The sequence below is a fragment of the Carassius carassius genome, chromosome 2 (genome assembly GCF_963082965.1).
Source record: "Carassius carassius chromosome 2, fCarCar2.1, whole genome shotgun sequence".
In the NCBI taxonomy this organism is placed as follows: domain Eukaryota; kingdom Metazoa; phylum Chordata; class Actinopteri; order Cypriniformes; family Cyprinidae; genus Carassius; species Carassius carassius.
In genome coordinates, this window is record NC_081756.1 from 45,300,500 (window position 1) to 45,317,711 (window position 17,212).

General features: G+C 41.1%; 1 protein-coding gene across 1 annotated transcript in view; it reads right to left on the minus strand.

The window, feature by feature from the left end:
* The window catches only part of LOC132110693 (zinc finger homeobox protein 3-like), a 140,176-nt gene that overhangs the window by 55,159 nt on the left and 67,805 nt on the right, over window positions 1-17,212 (minus strand). The window contains exon 4 of the mRNA XM_059517522.1: window positions 523-754. Within this exon, the coding sequence (XP_059373505.1) occupies window positions 523-754 (232 nt within the window). The remainder of the gene's footprint in view (window positions 1-522; window positions 755-17,212) is intronic.

Sequence of the window (17,212 nt, forward strand, 5' to 3'; positions counted from 1 at the left end):
TAACTAACATATGGTCTCGGCTCCCGCCTTTTGTTTTTTGCGCCCCCTCCCCCCGTTTGGAGCTTTAATGGCATCTATGATTGTTTGTCTGTACTCTTATTAATGAACGTGCTGTGCCAGATCGCCATTGTCCTTAGGAGATCCTCTCGCCTTATCAGTCATCAATGGAGCATGGATCCATGGCAGTGATGTCATAGGCACTGCCCAGGGACCTAAGATGTGTTGTCCTCTTTCACTGAGAAACATCTAATTAACTCCAGTGTACCTGATGCCACATGACCAGGTTTGAAGAACCAGGTGATTATGGTGCCATCACAAGAATCTACTTTATTGGTAACCGGATCGGAAAAGGCACTACAATGAACATTGTAGTCTATTTAGTATGCGGTAACTATCAATGATCAAATATGTATTATGAATGGAGTTGGCATTTTCCACTCTCAGTTTCAAAAGAGGGGAACACTACAACTATTAAAGAAGGAGATCAGATTAGTATACAAACTTGTATTCTTTACTTCTTACCTGTGTCGGCAGACGGACATTTACGAATGGTGAAGATGGCACTCAACTCCTCCTCTTCCTCGGACAGGCCTTTCTGCAGGCGTTGCAGCTTTCGCAGGCTTTCACTGCGCTGGTGCTTCATGGAACGGACGTGTTGGATGAGGTTCAACTTGGCCTTGGTGGAGTAGTTACACAGAACACAGTGGTAGTAGCACGACTCGCCTTCCACAGCGTTCTCGTGCTGCTGCAAATGCTGTAGTGAGAGAATGAACAAGAGAATTAGCATGGGGTTTTTAATGAACGGATACCTAATGCCACTTACAAATGAATAAATCAATTACCAATCAAGACTCTGTTGTCTAACACAAAGTCAACATCATTCATCAACAGTACGCTGGTCTCTTGACCTTAGCATAAGTGTGTGTCTCTGTGTGCTAACAAGACATGGGAGGGACATTGGCATCCCTGGGGCTGGTGAGGTAGATGAGAGGAGCATGTCAGCATCTACAGGAAGAGCTTGAGCAGGGACACACAGAGGAAAGTGCATTGATCCCTTTCACTCAAGAGAACTCTTTCGTCTCTGAAAAGGAAACTCCAAACATCTGCCTGTTTCACGCATGGGATGATAAATATTGATCACCAGTGAGTCAAATCCTGCTTCTTTGAGAGCGAGGCAAAGTGAGAGAGACGGGTGGTGGTGGGGCACTCTGACAATATCCAGAAGAGGGCATAGGGATCCTAGGGGTGACCAGAGATACGGGCTACGATCCACAGACCCAAAAGCCAACCACACCGCATACCCAACAGTAACACAACAATTCCAAGTTAAGTCTCTGTTCAATGAGCACACCACACCTAATCAATGAGACAAGACCAACACAATACTGGTATTGCAGGTCTATAGATTCGACTGCTAGTCTCTAGTTACCACCTGTACTTGTATGTTGAAAGCACTTACCAATACATCTTTACTAACCTTGATTCATATATTCTTTCCAGTCATGATTTTTTCAAGCTTCACAAAAACTACTTTTGTGAATACTGCCAGTGTTAATCAATGGCAATTTCCCCCTTATTCATTCTTCATGGCCATCATCTCTTTGGTGAATTATGTTTGTTTATGTGGAGTGAGAGATTTATAGCAATTTATATATGTCAGACAATACACACACTTTCTGCCCACACTCCTTTTCTTGTTTTGTGTTCAAAAATGGCACGAAGGCCATTGGTAACTATAAAGGCTGATTTATACTTCTGCGTCTGACCTACGCTATAGGCTATGCATCAGTTTTCATTTATACTTCTGCGTTATTGTCCTCGTCGACGTGCAGCACACATGCAAACCGCTAGTCTACAGTGGCCATGGGCATGTTGCTGGTGTAACCCACAGTACCACAACAAAAGTCAAAGAAGAAGCGTCTCGGCAGAGAAACACTATAGTTGTGACAGTGGCATATAAATAGCAAATCATTAAATCATTATTTAAAACTACAAAAGGAGACAACAACGGAACAGGAGAAAGTGGCGTTATTTCCATCTCTACAAGGACTTGTACCACCACAGATCAACATTTTTTGTCGTGGACAACTACTGATGTATAATGCTATGTAGTATTATAAATGCACTTGTTTTTTGTTTTGTTTTATTTTATATAAGAAGGTATAACATTAAAATATATTAAAGTGCACATAAACACACACAAAACTCTAGCACATACGGAGGGAGGGATTCTAGAGGACTAATAACAGCCCTAGATTTTTGGGGAGGTGCACATCAGCCTACGACGTAAGGGAGTGCGTCTAAGTGTACGTAGGCTACGTCATAGGTCCGACACAAAATTATAAATCAGCCTTAATGCTCAAAATACAGACGATGGTTGGAGCCATGGCCTGCAGCTAGCACAAGTGCTTTAAGGGGCAATCCTAGTAAAAAAAAAAAAAAAAAAAAAGATGTCTCGTAACATTTCCAATCACTTCTGCTCATCATTTCCTTTCCTCTCTCCACTGTAAGACTATATATAAAAGGTCAACTTTGATAATGTGATTAAATAGCAGTATCTTTCCTAGGTCTCTTTACATTGTATTTGTTGTTTATCTTTCTTTTTGTTACATGAGTCACGAAAAAGCAACTAAATTGCACCATGAAGGAGATGATGCAAAACTGTAAAAAAATATCCCTCTGCTTTTTTGCCTGGCGAAACATGTATTTTCTCTCTTCTGGAGAAGCTCTTAATCTCCTGCACAGACCACCCCCAAACCCTGACAAAGGTCGGGGAAAACAAATTGATTCATTAAGACGTGGCTGAGTTGGCTTTGCCCTGCAGCGCAGAGATGAGATGCGTTTCCATCGGCTTCGGATGCACAAAGCCAGAGTAACATTAGATTTTTAACACAATTAAGGCCACATCAGGTGTTGACAACAGTGAGAGAGGAAGAAAATATTAGGTTCCCTGAAATGTTCTCCTTCTCTGGTAATATTTAATTTTCGGGTAACATTGCTATAAGGCCTTTTTTTCTCAAGGCAATTGTGGTGCTGATATCGTATGTCACCCTGGTATACCTAAGATGTGCATTAGGGCCACTGACTTCCAGGAATGGGTTTTTGCTTTTTGTGCCCCTCAGCTCCATGTAATGGAGTTATTAGGTGATCGTAAAAGGCTCTGTCTTTCTCCTCACGCTCTCTCTCGCTCTCCTTTCTCTCCCTTTCCTGTTTGAAGTAGGGATATGATGTCATTGACTAGGTGCTGCTGGATGTTTTGGGCTTTGCTTGAGCTGCACCTCTCCACCTCACCCTCCCTAACACATATACAGCATATCAGAGCTCAGGTATTCTGATCTGTCACAGACTCGCTGGCATAAAAAAAAAATATGTGAAAAAAAATGTGGGGAGTTTCACAGCTCCCATAAACAGGGCAGGATTTACACGGGTGAACCTTAGCTGGCTCAGCCCAGAGAATAACAATATATCACTTCTTTACCCAAACTGAAGCCAGCCTAATATGATTTGGCCATATTCTAGTGTTGTCACGGTACCAAAATTTCAGTATTCGGTAACAATACCAGTGAAAATTCGCGGTTCTCGGTACCAAGTTCGGTACCACACCAAAACACAAAAATATGCTTAAATAAATAAATAATAATAATTAAAAAAATGGTATCGATAAAAATAAAACCAATGCCATTATTTATACTTATTTACAATTGTGTTTAAAGTTTTCTACATGTTGTGTTATTTATTTCTTTAAAAACAGAAGTAGCATTATCACATACATTCTACTAAATAAAAGTAATATTTCTAGCACAATGCCTTTATTTAAAAAATGAACTTTTATTTTGACGGGTTACCGTGAATACCTTTAAACTGATACTGGTTTTACTCAAATGAAACAGTAAAATGCTTGTGAAGTGACTCAGAACAGTTCTGGTGATGTTGTTTATGTATTTATGTCCTCATTGAGACGGCAGATGCTGAAATTACTGCAAACGTCACGCGCTTCAGTCTCTGTAGTAAACAAACCATTCATTCATTCACACAGAGACGCACAGAACATGCAGGATTCATATTTCAACCAACTTTTGCGTCTTAACATTTACAGATACTGGTCCATATGGAGATTTGATTTGATTAATTTACGCTAACTTTGACAAATTCCTTGACTGTCCATATTAAAATGTAAGTTTCATTTTCATGACTGGATTTTGAGATTCTGTCCGCGTTTTCTGCTTCGGGGAAATCATACATTATGCTACACCATTGCAATTTTGGTACAATTGGTTTACTACAAACAACTATGGGGCTTCAAGGTGATTCAAAGAATAACATGGTTTTACCAACATGGTATTGCAATGATACTTTATGTAAGGGAGATTAGACAGCTCAAGTCTCTCCAACACACCATAAGAGATTATTTTTGTTCATTTCATTTATTTTCATAATTTCCATGAAACAGAGATACATATATTGGTCTCCAGGTCTGACACCAAAGGGCCAAACAGACCCGTCCAAGGACCTACATTTTTTTTTTCTATCAAACACAGATATTTCCACATGATTCCATCTGAAACATCCACACGAGGGACCCCTTAGATGCTCTCTAGACCTAATCTCCCACCCAGCACACAAACACACACACACCCCTGGGTCTGAACGTGAAACACAATAACGCATGAGAGAGCATTGGTGTGTGGCGTGTCTGTTTCCTATGATCCTGAGATGAAGCTCCATGCTGATAAATCACCTCCAACTGAAGTGCAGGAATTCAGAGGCTTAATGAAAAAGTCATGTTCAGTGAGCAGGGAGGGGCCGGTCAGGGTGCTGTTGAGAAGTCTCCCCTCCACAGGGGCCCCAGAACAGCCGCATACTGGCCCCTGGAGCCAGAGAAGACCACAGAGACAGCATGGCTTACATTACAGCTCAAAATTAATTTAATTGGCTGAAAGTTAATGGCAGACTTACAGGAGAGCACATGAGCTGTGGGGAAGTGCAGTTGAGTGAAACCTGAGTGGGCTAAAGGGAGAAAGTGTGTGTATGTGTGTAAAAAAGAGAGAGAGTGTGCACGTGTGCACAGCAAGTGCGACACATCTTTACCGAACAGGAGTTTTGATTACTCTCTCTGCACATGCAAATAACTGCCCGAGTGGAGGATGAATCAGTCCCCTGTACTCGTGTAGGTGAGGAAAAGCAAGAGCGACCCACCTTTTCCACCCCACCGCAACTCAACACTGTGTCTCTGCCTGCTTCACTCCCATCATGCAGAGCTATCACTTTCAACACCTACCTGCTCCTGTGCATGGATCTACAAAAGCATCCACTTATGTGGGCTGAAAAAACACACATATTTCACACCTATCACCACTTTACCTGCCAGAGAGCTGAATACAGGGCAGGCACTCAGCATACCTCCACAAATGCCCAGGCTCACAGAGGAATCATGGTAAAGCGGTTCTAAGTTCCAAAACATATTCTACACAAGTACACAAACGTTTCTAGCCATGTAAGCTATTCATACACAGGTCCGTGTCGGATTCTCAGTGCGTTTGAGCTGCTAAAGCTGCGTGAGCTGCTAAAATGTCTTTTGAGTGTTCTTGTTTTGTTTTTTTTATGTCATTTTTCTCTTTTGAATTATGCTACATTTAATAATTTTTGCCAGACCTACTGTCAGACAAAAATGCCATCCTATTTTAGTCAACAAAAACAACATTTTTATTGAGAAGAAATGTCAGATTAACACTAAATATTTGTTTTCGATAACAATTAAGATTAGCGATTTCTGACAATGATCACTAAGATTGGATCACATTTCAATCACATTTATCATTTTTAATTGTTTAATAATCATTATGATACAATTGTTTTACATATTGTCCCTGATGACAAAAGTGAACATAATCAGTTCTCTTTTTCAATTTGAATTTGAATGCAGGCAACTTAAAGTTAAACTGTCAACATGTCGCGTAATTGTCACAAGCTACCTGAATAACAACATATCCAGGTAAATAGCATGGAATCTTTAAGGTAACTTTATTGTTTGCTTGAGTACCGTGGTTCATTATGCGTTATGTATGTGCAACTGGACTGCAAGCTTGACATGCACTGGCCAAGCATTCACATTATTATTTTATTGTTTTTTTGTTTTTTTCTGGCCTAAAGCCATACACAAATGTGCATGTGTGGTATATGTACAGCCACACACACATGCAAGACCCCCTTTTGATGCAACCCCTATTTCTACTATTAAATTTGGCATTGCTCTTAATACAAAATTAATGCATTAAAACAGATGACTATCCAGTGGCTAAATAGCTATCAATTTCTCCCAGAGCTGACGAATTCCCACTGTTAGTGAGCCAGAGAGTGTCTGAATGTGTATTGCTTTGTAATTATCCCAATGATTCTCGTCACTTAGTGGCGAGGACTGGTGATTTCCACTCATACTCGCTCAGACACACACATAAATCTGCTTTTCATAGTGTAACATGGTGGGGACTTTCCATTAACTTGTACTGTTTTAATAGTAAGCTAATTAATTTTTTAGACCTACCTCAACCCTCAACACAAATCATTCTGCATGTTCAGTAAGACATACAGTACTGTGCAAAAGTCTTAGGCCACTAGTATTTTCAGCAACAAAAATATCATTTCCATTTCATTATTTTTGCCATTAATTGTAATAATTAGGTGATATTTTTGTTTGCACAAGGAGTCTGACAGCAGCCAGTGCTCCACACAGAGATCTGATCTCACCATCATCCAGTCTGTCTGGAATAACATGAAGAAACTGTGGCAATGTCTCCAAAATGCTTCAAGAAACTTGCAAAGCTACAGTTCTGTGCAAAGTTTCAGGAACTTGTGCAAAAATGCTGTAAAGTGAGGATGCCGTCAAAAACAATGCCATAAATAGATTTGATTATTTAACTTCTATTAACTTAACTAAAATTAAATTAACATTTGATGTGACCACACTATGCGTTAAAAAATATTTTGTCCTAGGTGCACTTGCACATTGTTTTTCAGGTAGCTTTGCAGGTAGGTCTCTTGTCATATTTTGGAGACTTTGGCGAAGTTCTTCTGGATTTAGTCTGTCTCAGTTTGTTCTGTTTCTTCATATTATTCCAGACAGACTGGATGATGGTGAGATCAGATCTCTGTGAGGAGCACTGGCTGCTGCCAAACTCCTTGTACAAACAAAAATCTCACTGGATTATTACAACTGACATTTTCTAATGACACACTACAGCAAAAGATAAAAATAACTGACTCAAAACCATTTTTTTTTTGGTGAAAATACTAGTGGCCTAAGACTTTTTCACAGTACTGTATTTATTAGTTGGTCTCCACAGTATTTGTGATTTTACAATTTACTGTCCTTGCGGAAACATTTAGTCTTCACACTGCAGGTAAAACCTGACACACAGACACATACTGTCTGATACTGACACCAGAGACAGAAAAATTACAGAAACTGGACTAAAAAACAATCTAAGCCAAAATGCATAACAAATTACTGGCCACACACTTTATGTCAGGTTATATATCCAGTGATATCACCAGTGCCTTAAGGGCAGCTAACTAAACTGGATTCAGCCATATGTCATCCTGATGGATACAGTCAAGTGCGATGACACCTTTGTAACCGGCCTAATGATCTCACTGGTTAAATAATAGCCAATGAGATCACTGCTCTGCATCTTGAGAAGAGACAAAAGAATTTGCCTAATGGGCAAAAAAACCCAAGCAGAGATGACAGGAAGCTGCACCCTTTCACATATCTCACTCTTTGTATGTGTATGTGTATGTGTATGTGTGTGTATTTCTACGTTTGAGTAGGCTAACTTAGCTGTACTGTGGTCATTAAAATGCCCCAAAAAGTTAGAAAAATTTGACAAAATAATTTTTCTAAAAAGTTAGTAGTAAAAGCAGATTGCAACAGTTAATGAGTTTATCCTTTGATTTACCTCCTTCACTTCTCTAATTCTCTTTTTCTTTATCTCGTTTCTCACTTTGCAACAGTAGTAGAAGGAGTAACAGAACCGTGACCACAGAAGCTGCGCTGGATGCCAAGTTCAGCGTCTGGTTCAAATTAGCCACTGCGAGCGGCGACATGCCCAGATGCTGTGCTGTGGCTGGAGAGACGGCACGTACCCAACCCTTAACTGCATACCTGCAACTTCCTGCACCTCTTTCACTCTCTGCTATGTTACAAGTTCTCCTGGAATAGCCATTCTATCACTTCCCAGAAGGACATTTTATTTGCTCAGATGTTGCTCTTTCATAACTCAGGAGTTAATAGAGTTCTGTGCAATGTTTTATTTGAGAATCAACTTTGTTTCCGATGTTTGTATCCGATGTGGATAACAAACGCCAGATAATTTGGAAGAATTTGATTAGCAATTGAGGCCGTTGATGATTTTAATTGAGACTGCATTGAAATTTGGCTTTTAAATGAAAGACTTTGCTATCTTGGCCAATCTGAGAACAATTTGTGACATTGTTCTCACACTCACCGAGGAGAAAGTCAATCTCCATTTAATCCGTCTAGGAGATACAATTGACATTGAAGCAATCTTGTTTGTGATTTATCTTTACAAAACTTTACCAAGTGATTACAAGTCATGTTCCAGATGTGAAACAGTGATTTAAACAAGTTCGGTAAAAATAGCCATGCTGAATCTGTGATTCAGTTCTCTGACATATATTAGACTGGTGTGAATGGATTACTGTACATAAGCATTGAGAAAGAACAAAGGTGGAAAATATAGAAATGGGGGTCTTAAAAACAGTCCTCTTCAGCAACTTATACCACCCCAGTGCACTTTACCAGTAAATAAAGCAATAATTATTGAATTCCTTTGGAATAAATAAGCAGCTAGAAAGTAAACAATAGGAACATAGTTGTAGAAAGAAGGCAATCAATGCCTGCAGTCATTTAGCGTGTGTTGATTATGCGTACACTCGTTTGTGTATGTTTCTTTGTGTCTTTGAGTAAAAAGCAATAGCGGTTAGAGGGAGGGTGTAGTGACAAGCAGTTAAATAATACCCTCTCGCATACACCAGCGCAAACCAAGCATTGGGTAATCCTTCCTCGAGTAATGCCCCTGCATTTCCAAACAATGGTTCTCAATCAGCTGATCAATGTGTCCTCATAATTCATTGGGTGAATCGGTCTGGGTGAGGAAGGAAGAGAGCACGGGAACTCTAAAGACAGAACTGTGGTGGTGGAGATATCAATACCCAGATCGGTGATAATACGGCTGTGACAATGCCCTACAAGGCCTTCATGAATAAGAGCAAGATTATATACATGATGGAGTATTTTAAGTCAAAATAAACACATTTTACTTGTACAATGAGCTGAGCCACATTTAACAGTAAGTGACTGAGAGATCAAGCAGGAAATTAAGTTTAATCCAGGGTTGGGTAAAAGAAAAGAGTTGCAAAACTATATTAATCACTAGACGTTGCCTTCCACCATGAAGAACTAATTAACAGTTTAGCCTCCTGTTGTTTTTATGAATGCAAGCCCTGTAGCGTCAAGCTACATCCAGCCTCGTAGTACAATAACTCTGCCTGCAGGAGGCGACAGCTGTGTGGAGCACTAAGGGCAACACACACAGCTGTTCCAACTGTCCCTAGACATCTGCGGCTGCCTGGTGCCATCTGGATATTTAGGAGGGCAGTTTAGGACCTATACAGATCCTCCTACCCCCACAACCTCCAGCATGCTTCCCATAACTGACCCTCCATTTTGGTAAGAGACAGTATTGCTAATTATCAGGATGGGACAGTGAAAAAATTCTGTGCATGTCTCGGGGCATGCAGACAGGAGACAGACACGATCAATTGAGAGACATTCAGAGGTACTTAGACCGTTCAATGATGTCTTATTTGTAGCTAAAAAAAACTTAACTGGTTCTGGTGATCTAGTAACAGAATGATTTGTGAGAAGAAAAAAATACCTGCAAAATAAATAACTGCATCTATTTTTACAAAGACAAAACCAAGAGTCACATTGTATTCCTGAGTATAGTAAGTGTAACAACATTGAAGTCACTGTAACAAGATGGGTGAAAAATGGGTGCACAAGTCAAAAAGGAACTGAATTACTGCATTTATGTTTATCTATTAAGGTAGGTGTAACACAAGATTAGTCAAAACAAACAACATCAAACTCTTCGTCCACATACCTATTGCTTCACATGAGTCAGGGCAAAAATAGAAGGACCCTGAATGATGATCATCAACATCTTGGTTAAGAATTGGCAAACCCTTACCAATAACCCAGTTATCAAAACCCAATCCAACCCAACTGAACAATCCCTTATACTAAAAAAGCCATAAAAGTGATGAAAAGGACAGCCCACAGTATTAACTCCTCAGGTTTGTATTATCTAGCTTTCACCTCCAGCGTTCCTTGTTAGTCTGCTTGAATTTTTCATTACCACATAATTGGTTGATGCTTCAGGCTAGGTTATGAGGCGGTAAGAATGCTCCCTTCTTCCTTGTTCTGTTTTCTAAAATTCACAAAGGGCAGTCTGGAGTCGGCAGCGTGGTGTGTTTGAACTGGTCTCCGATGAGGAAATGTTTGAGTTGCCAGGCTCTGCCCCCCTCTCATGTGCCCGGCTTCACCTTCACTCACAGGTCTGGTGTAATGAGATGGCCTGATCGTGGCCCTGTGCCAGAGTAAATATTTAAGCTCAGCTTAAAGGGCCTGGCTTTATTAGCTGTGTTGGGGCTACAATGGCGCAACAGGCCCTAGGAGTTCTCACCTTCTTAACATGCAAATGAATAAGCAGGGGCGGGCTGGGGGTGGTTACTTTTGGAAGCTTATTTGCATAGCACATACGCTGAGTGTCTGAGGGCAATGTAGTGGTAACACAAACTTTGAGCACCTATCCATTTCTAGTGGCTCTCTCTCTTGATTCTAAATATACACTTTATTTGCCTTTACTCGATTGCTTTGACTTCTACTAACTGCATAAAGAGCTTTAAAGACTCAAATGCCTAAGACAGGGAGTTGTATTGTACTTGTCACTTTATCTGAGCAAATTAACTTGCTAATAAGTGTCATTAATCTAAACATGCATTACCTCTATAATGCAAGAAACAAAACATATGGTGTGCAATATGCCATTCATAAAGCACAGATCTAGCCTAAACCGCACAGAATAAATATTAACAATGTATATTTATATGCATGCATATAATTATTATTTGTGCAGTTACACAAGTAAAAAAAATGTCTTTTATCAGGATGAGTAGCATTAAAAAAATATATATAATATAATATAATATAATATAATATAATATAATAAAAATATCAGTCCCCTGAAGCAGTGTATGTTTTGCCCTTCAGCAAGACATGAATTTGAAACAAGCACTTTTTAAACCCTGGCCATCAAGTCTATCCCCAGAGAAGCGAGAGAGAATAAGCAAGAGAGAAGAAGCTTTAGAGAGAAGCTCACCTGTCCATCCCATAATCTCACTCTTCTCTCCTTAAAGGCAGGGCTGTACGCTTAGCTTTTTCACTAGGAGCACAAGTGCTCCTAGTGAAAAAATTTAGGAGCACAGAAAAAAATTTAGGAGCACTACTAAATTTCATAAATAACACAATTTTATTATTTAACACTCAAATCACGTACACAGTAACACATGTGCACTAATACATATAAACACAGGGCCATCATAAGGCCTACTGTAACCCTCAATTAAACACAGAGAACACCCCTGTCCCACATCTTTTTGTAGTCAAGTCGCCTGGCACGCTTGGCTGAGTTCATCCAGCGGTCCACTGCAGGACTTGGATCATAGTCCTCAAGACTGGGCCCCTCCAGGGTGATCCTCATGAGGTCTTCGGTGGTGGAGACTGCAAGCCTGCTTCTTTTGGAGCTCTTTATGCGGTTCTGTGCAGAGAAGCCCCTTTCGCACTGGGCAGCCGAAATGGGCAACACTAGCATCAGCTGCACCAACTCCAGTATGTTCTAGGGGGATTAAGATAGGCCTTACTTATCTCATCTTTAACCACCAATAATAGGAGAAGGGCACTGCAGCATGCAAATACTCAGCAGTGTTTGCTTACCTTGTAATCCTCCCTGTATGGCTCCTTGGTCAGCATGGTCTCCCACAGGCCACTGTAGGACTTGTCCTTGAAAGTTTGACTGACCAAGATCTTCAGTCCCTGCCACTCATCCTCAACAGCTGCCAGGTCACACCCTAAAATGGGGGTTTCCAGAAACAAATGCCGAATTTCCTGCCTGCTTTTGGCCTTTACAGTATTTACAAAACATGAGGTTGTCCTCAAATTCCAACCAGGAGAAGAGCTTGATCCAGTCGGCTTTAAATTTGTAAACCTTGCTAGCACTACCGGTGCTAGCTAGGCTAACTGTTGGCATCTCCTCCGGCTCGACGGAGTCAACATCGTCAGTCCCAGATTCCACTTCTCCCACATTTCTCTCACCGATGTCCGCTCTGTCAGCGGTTTCGCTTTGCTTTTTTAGGAAATACGAGTCAATTCTCTTCATTGTACACGGTCAGTTAATTTTCCTTCAACGTTCGAGTTGAGCGGGCTACGACTGTCACACCGATATCGCTCCGCTCAACTCCACCGCATCGTCGGACTCCGCAGTGGCGTGGAGAAACTAGTCCTCCTCTCGTACACACGTACACGTACACACACACACACACACACACACACACACACACACACACACACACACACACACACACACACAGAGAGAGAGATCAATCTGTCCTAATTTTAACTTCCGCGGGCGGGGAATCGCCCGTGCTGGCCGGGCGGCGTGGATGTTTTCATTCATAAACTCGCCGCAGGGCGACGTCACCGCATCTCATCACATGAGTTCTGTGTTTTGCAGGTGTGAAAAAGAAGTTGTAGGACAGTGCTTGTCCATTTTTTATACAGAGATGCGCGAGAATTGTGGGCTACTCTACTTTGATACACATAGTATGGATTTAGTTTAGGAGCAAAATGCGAATGAAAGGGTTGAAATCCGTAGTCGCACCGGTGCTCCCTTTTTATTTTTTCTACTCGCACAAACTATTTTTAGGCGCATATGCGAGTGAAATGCTCGCACTGTACAGCCCTGCTTAAAGGGGGCATATAATGTTTCTAAAAAGAACATTATTTTGTGTATTTTGTGTAATGTAATGTATTTATGCAGTTTAAGGTTGAAAAAAAAAAAAAAATATATATATATATATATATATATATATTTTTTTTTTTTATTTTTTTTTTTTTCCACATACTGTACATTACTGTTGCTCCTCTATGCCCCACCTTCCTTAAACATACACATTTTTACTAGGCTCATCGGTCTGAAAAGCGAGGTGTTCTCTGATTGGTCTGCTATCCAGTGCATTGTGATTGGCTGAATAGCTCAATCGTGTGACGCAAATGTCCCGGCATGATGAGACAAAAACAATAAAACCCATCACAAACGAGGCATTTGGTGGGGACATAATTAAAGTGAAAGAGATGTGACATACAGCCAAGTATGGTGCCCCACACTCAGAATTTGTGCTCTGCATTTAACCCCTCCAAAGTGCACACACACAGCAGTGAACACACACAAACAATGAACACACAACCAAAGCAATGGGCAGCCATTAATGCTGCAGCACCCGGGGAGCAGTTGGGGGTTCGGTGCCTTGCTCAATGGCACCTAAGTCGTGGTATTGCCAGCCTGAGACTCCACAGCCCTAGGGTTAGGAGTCAAACTCTCTAACCACTAGGTCACGACTTCCCCATTATTACTGATTATAATGACTTATACTTCTTTTTACGCATTATGTTGAATATCATGGCATGTAAACATAAAACCATGTCTGCATTTGTGATCGGAGAAATGACAAACAACAAGCACTACTCTACATTCAAAACTCATGTTTTAATAGTCAGTGGCAAATTCTTTAAATATGAAAACATACGTAAGTCAGAAGCGCCAGAGTGTCCTTGCAAAGTTGGAATTGTCCCACTTTATAAAAACAGCCTTTGTGCACAGCCGGCATTATAGGCTACTCTCCCAGGTTCAGGAAACAGTCCTCCATAAAATGAGCTGCAGACACTTGAATATTTGGTTGAACTTTTCTGGAACAGTGTTGTAAATAGTAAAAACGTAACCACTGATTTCTAGTTGTGTCCTCTTTTGGATGGCCAAACAAAGTAGTTTTGTTAACGAAATACACAGCATCTCCAGGATGGCAGCAGCGATACTACAGCTATAATATAAGTTAATCCTTTCTTTGTGTAAACATTTGAGCGGTGTTATGCAAATCTTCCCACACAGTGATGTAGATTTGTGGGGGCATGTTTAAATGAGGCTTTTTAGGAGGGCGTGGACGAGTCTTAACTTTTATAAAGAATATCGCTTTGGGTTTGAGACTTTAGTCTTTGTAACTTTAAGTACCTTATTTATGTATGTACAGCTTGTAACACTCCAAAGAGAAAGGAAAACTTGAAATTGCATCATATGACCCCTTTAAGCAGAATACACATGGACATAGAGCTCTTTATGGGACCTGTCATAAGCACCAACTCATTGGCTTGCAAAGTAAAGAAGAAATACAGAAAATAATTGTGAACTTTCCACTTTATGGAAAGTGAAGAAATACTTCACTTTCCATAAAAAAAGAAACAAAGAGTTCATTGATCAGAGTGATCTATAGTGGATCGATTACCTAAGCCCTCATCATTCCAAGTCCAGTATAATTACAGCTGAGATATGCTCATTTTTGCTAAAATCAAAAAAGGTGCAGGTCTAATTGGACGCAGTTCCGTTGCTTTAGTATTGCTGAAGGACCTCTGCATGCGAGTCACGCAATCAGTCCCTGTGTCATTGTAGAGGTTGCGATGATGGCTGCCCATTTGGAGGCATTTAATTTCGGGCACTGCTACTGTGTCAGCACAGAAAAGCTTTGTATCGCTCTTAATGTAAATTAAACGTTAGTTATAGGATTGCACTAAGCCACCAATGTGACTCGTTTAATGTATTAAATGTTGTGGAAGAGTGCCCTCCTTATGAGATTTGCAGCAAGTTTAGGTTCTTGCAGAAATATTAAGCTGTTATTCACTGAAGGGCACGGGTCCTTAAAATATGGCAAAATGGCATTCGTTGGCACCAAATCCATTGTTTTGATTCTAAACTCACTGAGCATGCAAATAGCATTGCAGATGCAGGATGACAGCAGTACAGTGTGCAGACTGTTAACAGGTAGAGACTGCTAGAAAGTGAATAACTTGGCCTGAACATGCCGCTAACAGCAAGGCCCTCACTTCTCCTCCGGCTCAAGTTTCTGTGTCACTTTAGTTTGCACTGTATATGCGATGAGCGGCTGGAGTTATAAGTGCACTTGGCAATTGTGCTAAGAGAAGTGTATACAGTTTCTAACCCGGCTCAGTGTCTCTCACACTCGACTTTTCCCTCCCCTGCGTTCTCCACCAAAGCGCCGGGAGCGCCATGCTTGTAAAAGTAACCACAGCTCTTTAAGAGGCTCATGTATTTACAAACGGAGGTATGTCGAAATCAAAGACATTACCACATGACATAACACATCGAGCAGCCAGAGGATAGAGAATTTATAGGGCGGATTCGAACATGGGTGGTGCGCCCAGAAACTATGCCATTGTTTGATCATGCACAGCCACAAGCAAGTACAACTCACTCACCTATGACAGGTTCCGAGTTCACTGGTTCATTGGCGCCAACCCCCACCTTTTGCTGCCTTGCTCCCAGTCAGGTGGTTACAGGTGCAGATTGCTATTGTTTTCTACTTCCTGCTGTTCCTCCACTTGCTGATTCTCCTCGCAAGTTGCTTTTTGAAAGTAAGGCTCTGTCTGGTTATGTAATCCTAGTACATGAGCTGTTCTCACTCGCCACCCTGCACCTCTTGTGAAGTACAGCGGTTAAATCTGTTGTGCTCTGTCCTGGTTGGATCTAAAGATTCATTCTCTCTCTTTTTATCCCTCCCCCTCTTTCCCTCTGTTGCTGTTCTGCCTAATCTCACCTCAGTTTTATTTTGTCCGCCTTTATCTGCAGAGGACTAAAAATACATGATAAATGGTACATGATATTTTAAAGTCTTATCTCTTATCTGTTCTTACAAGGGAATAATGGGGTAGTTAATCCTGAAGATCTCCCTCAAATTGATTAATCAGCACATACGGACAATCAAATAAATGATTAATATTCCCCAGACCTGCGGTCAGACAGTTACCCCCCAAAGCATCAGTAATAATTAAGTAACCCTTCCCAGACCAAAGCCACGTCTGCCTGCTCAGCGGCAGTTCTCTGATGCGGTGGGAGATCTTTGAAGTTTGTGCATAACAAACTCCTAGTGCTCGAAGCATGGCTATACCTGTAGATTAGAACACAACTGCTGGCCATGCCAGAAAAAAAAAAAAAACTTTCAGCTTTGTACTAATGGAGCTGAATTCAGACAAAAATGTAGCTGCATATCCTCTAATGTGTGCACTATGACGCCCGACAGATGTTCAGTGATTTCTATTAGGCTTTTTGAGACAGCAGATTTTTAGAAACCATTTTTTCGAGACTGAGGCTATTTGTCAAGATGATGTTTTGGTGAAAGCAAACAGTGAACACTACCATTATAGAACATGAAACAGTCCCTCAGTCATGGACAAAAGCAACTTTAAAATTACTTCAGATTACTTGAATGTTACATAAGGGGGATTGTATATATATATGTCCAGCTTGCTGTCTGTGAGTCACCCAGGTTTTGTGTTCGACTCAGACAGATGTCTTTAGACAGCCTGTTTAGCAGCGACTCTCCCTGCGCTCGTACCCGGGGCACACCCTGTCCTGGTGATGGATTCCCTGTTTATTCAGCTATTTTTTGAAACAAAAGGAGGAGATCTCTATGGAGAATGGTTCTCTTTCTCTACCATTACTGAGTTTGCTAACCCTCCTACAGGGGTCAACAAACAGCCCTCCTCCCCAAGCTGACCGCATCTGCCAGCTTGCGCACTTATTAATGTGTGAGCAGCCCGGGCCTGGACACCCCTCGTCCACCACGACTGCAGTGCGCATGCGTATATGCGTCCGTAAAAACATATGTTTATGTGTCACAGCTTTACCATGTGGTTCGGCATTAGCAGTCCCACGCTAGTAGTGACCCTTAATCGTCTACCCCCACCTTGGCCTTTGTGTAGGTTGCCTGGCTGGCTGACTAGCTAGAG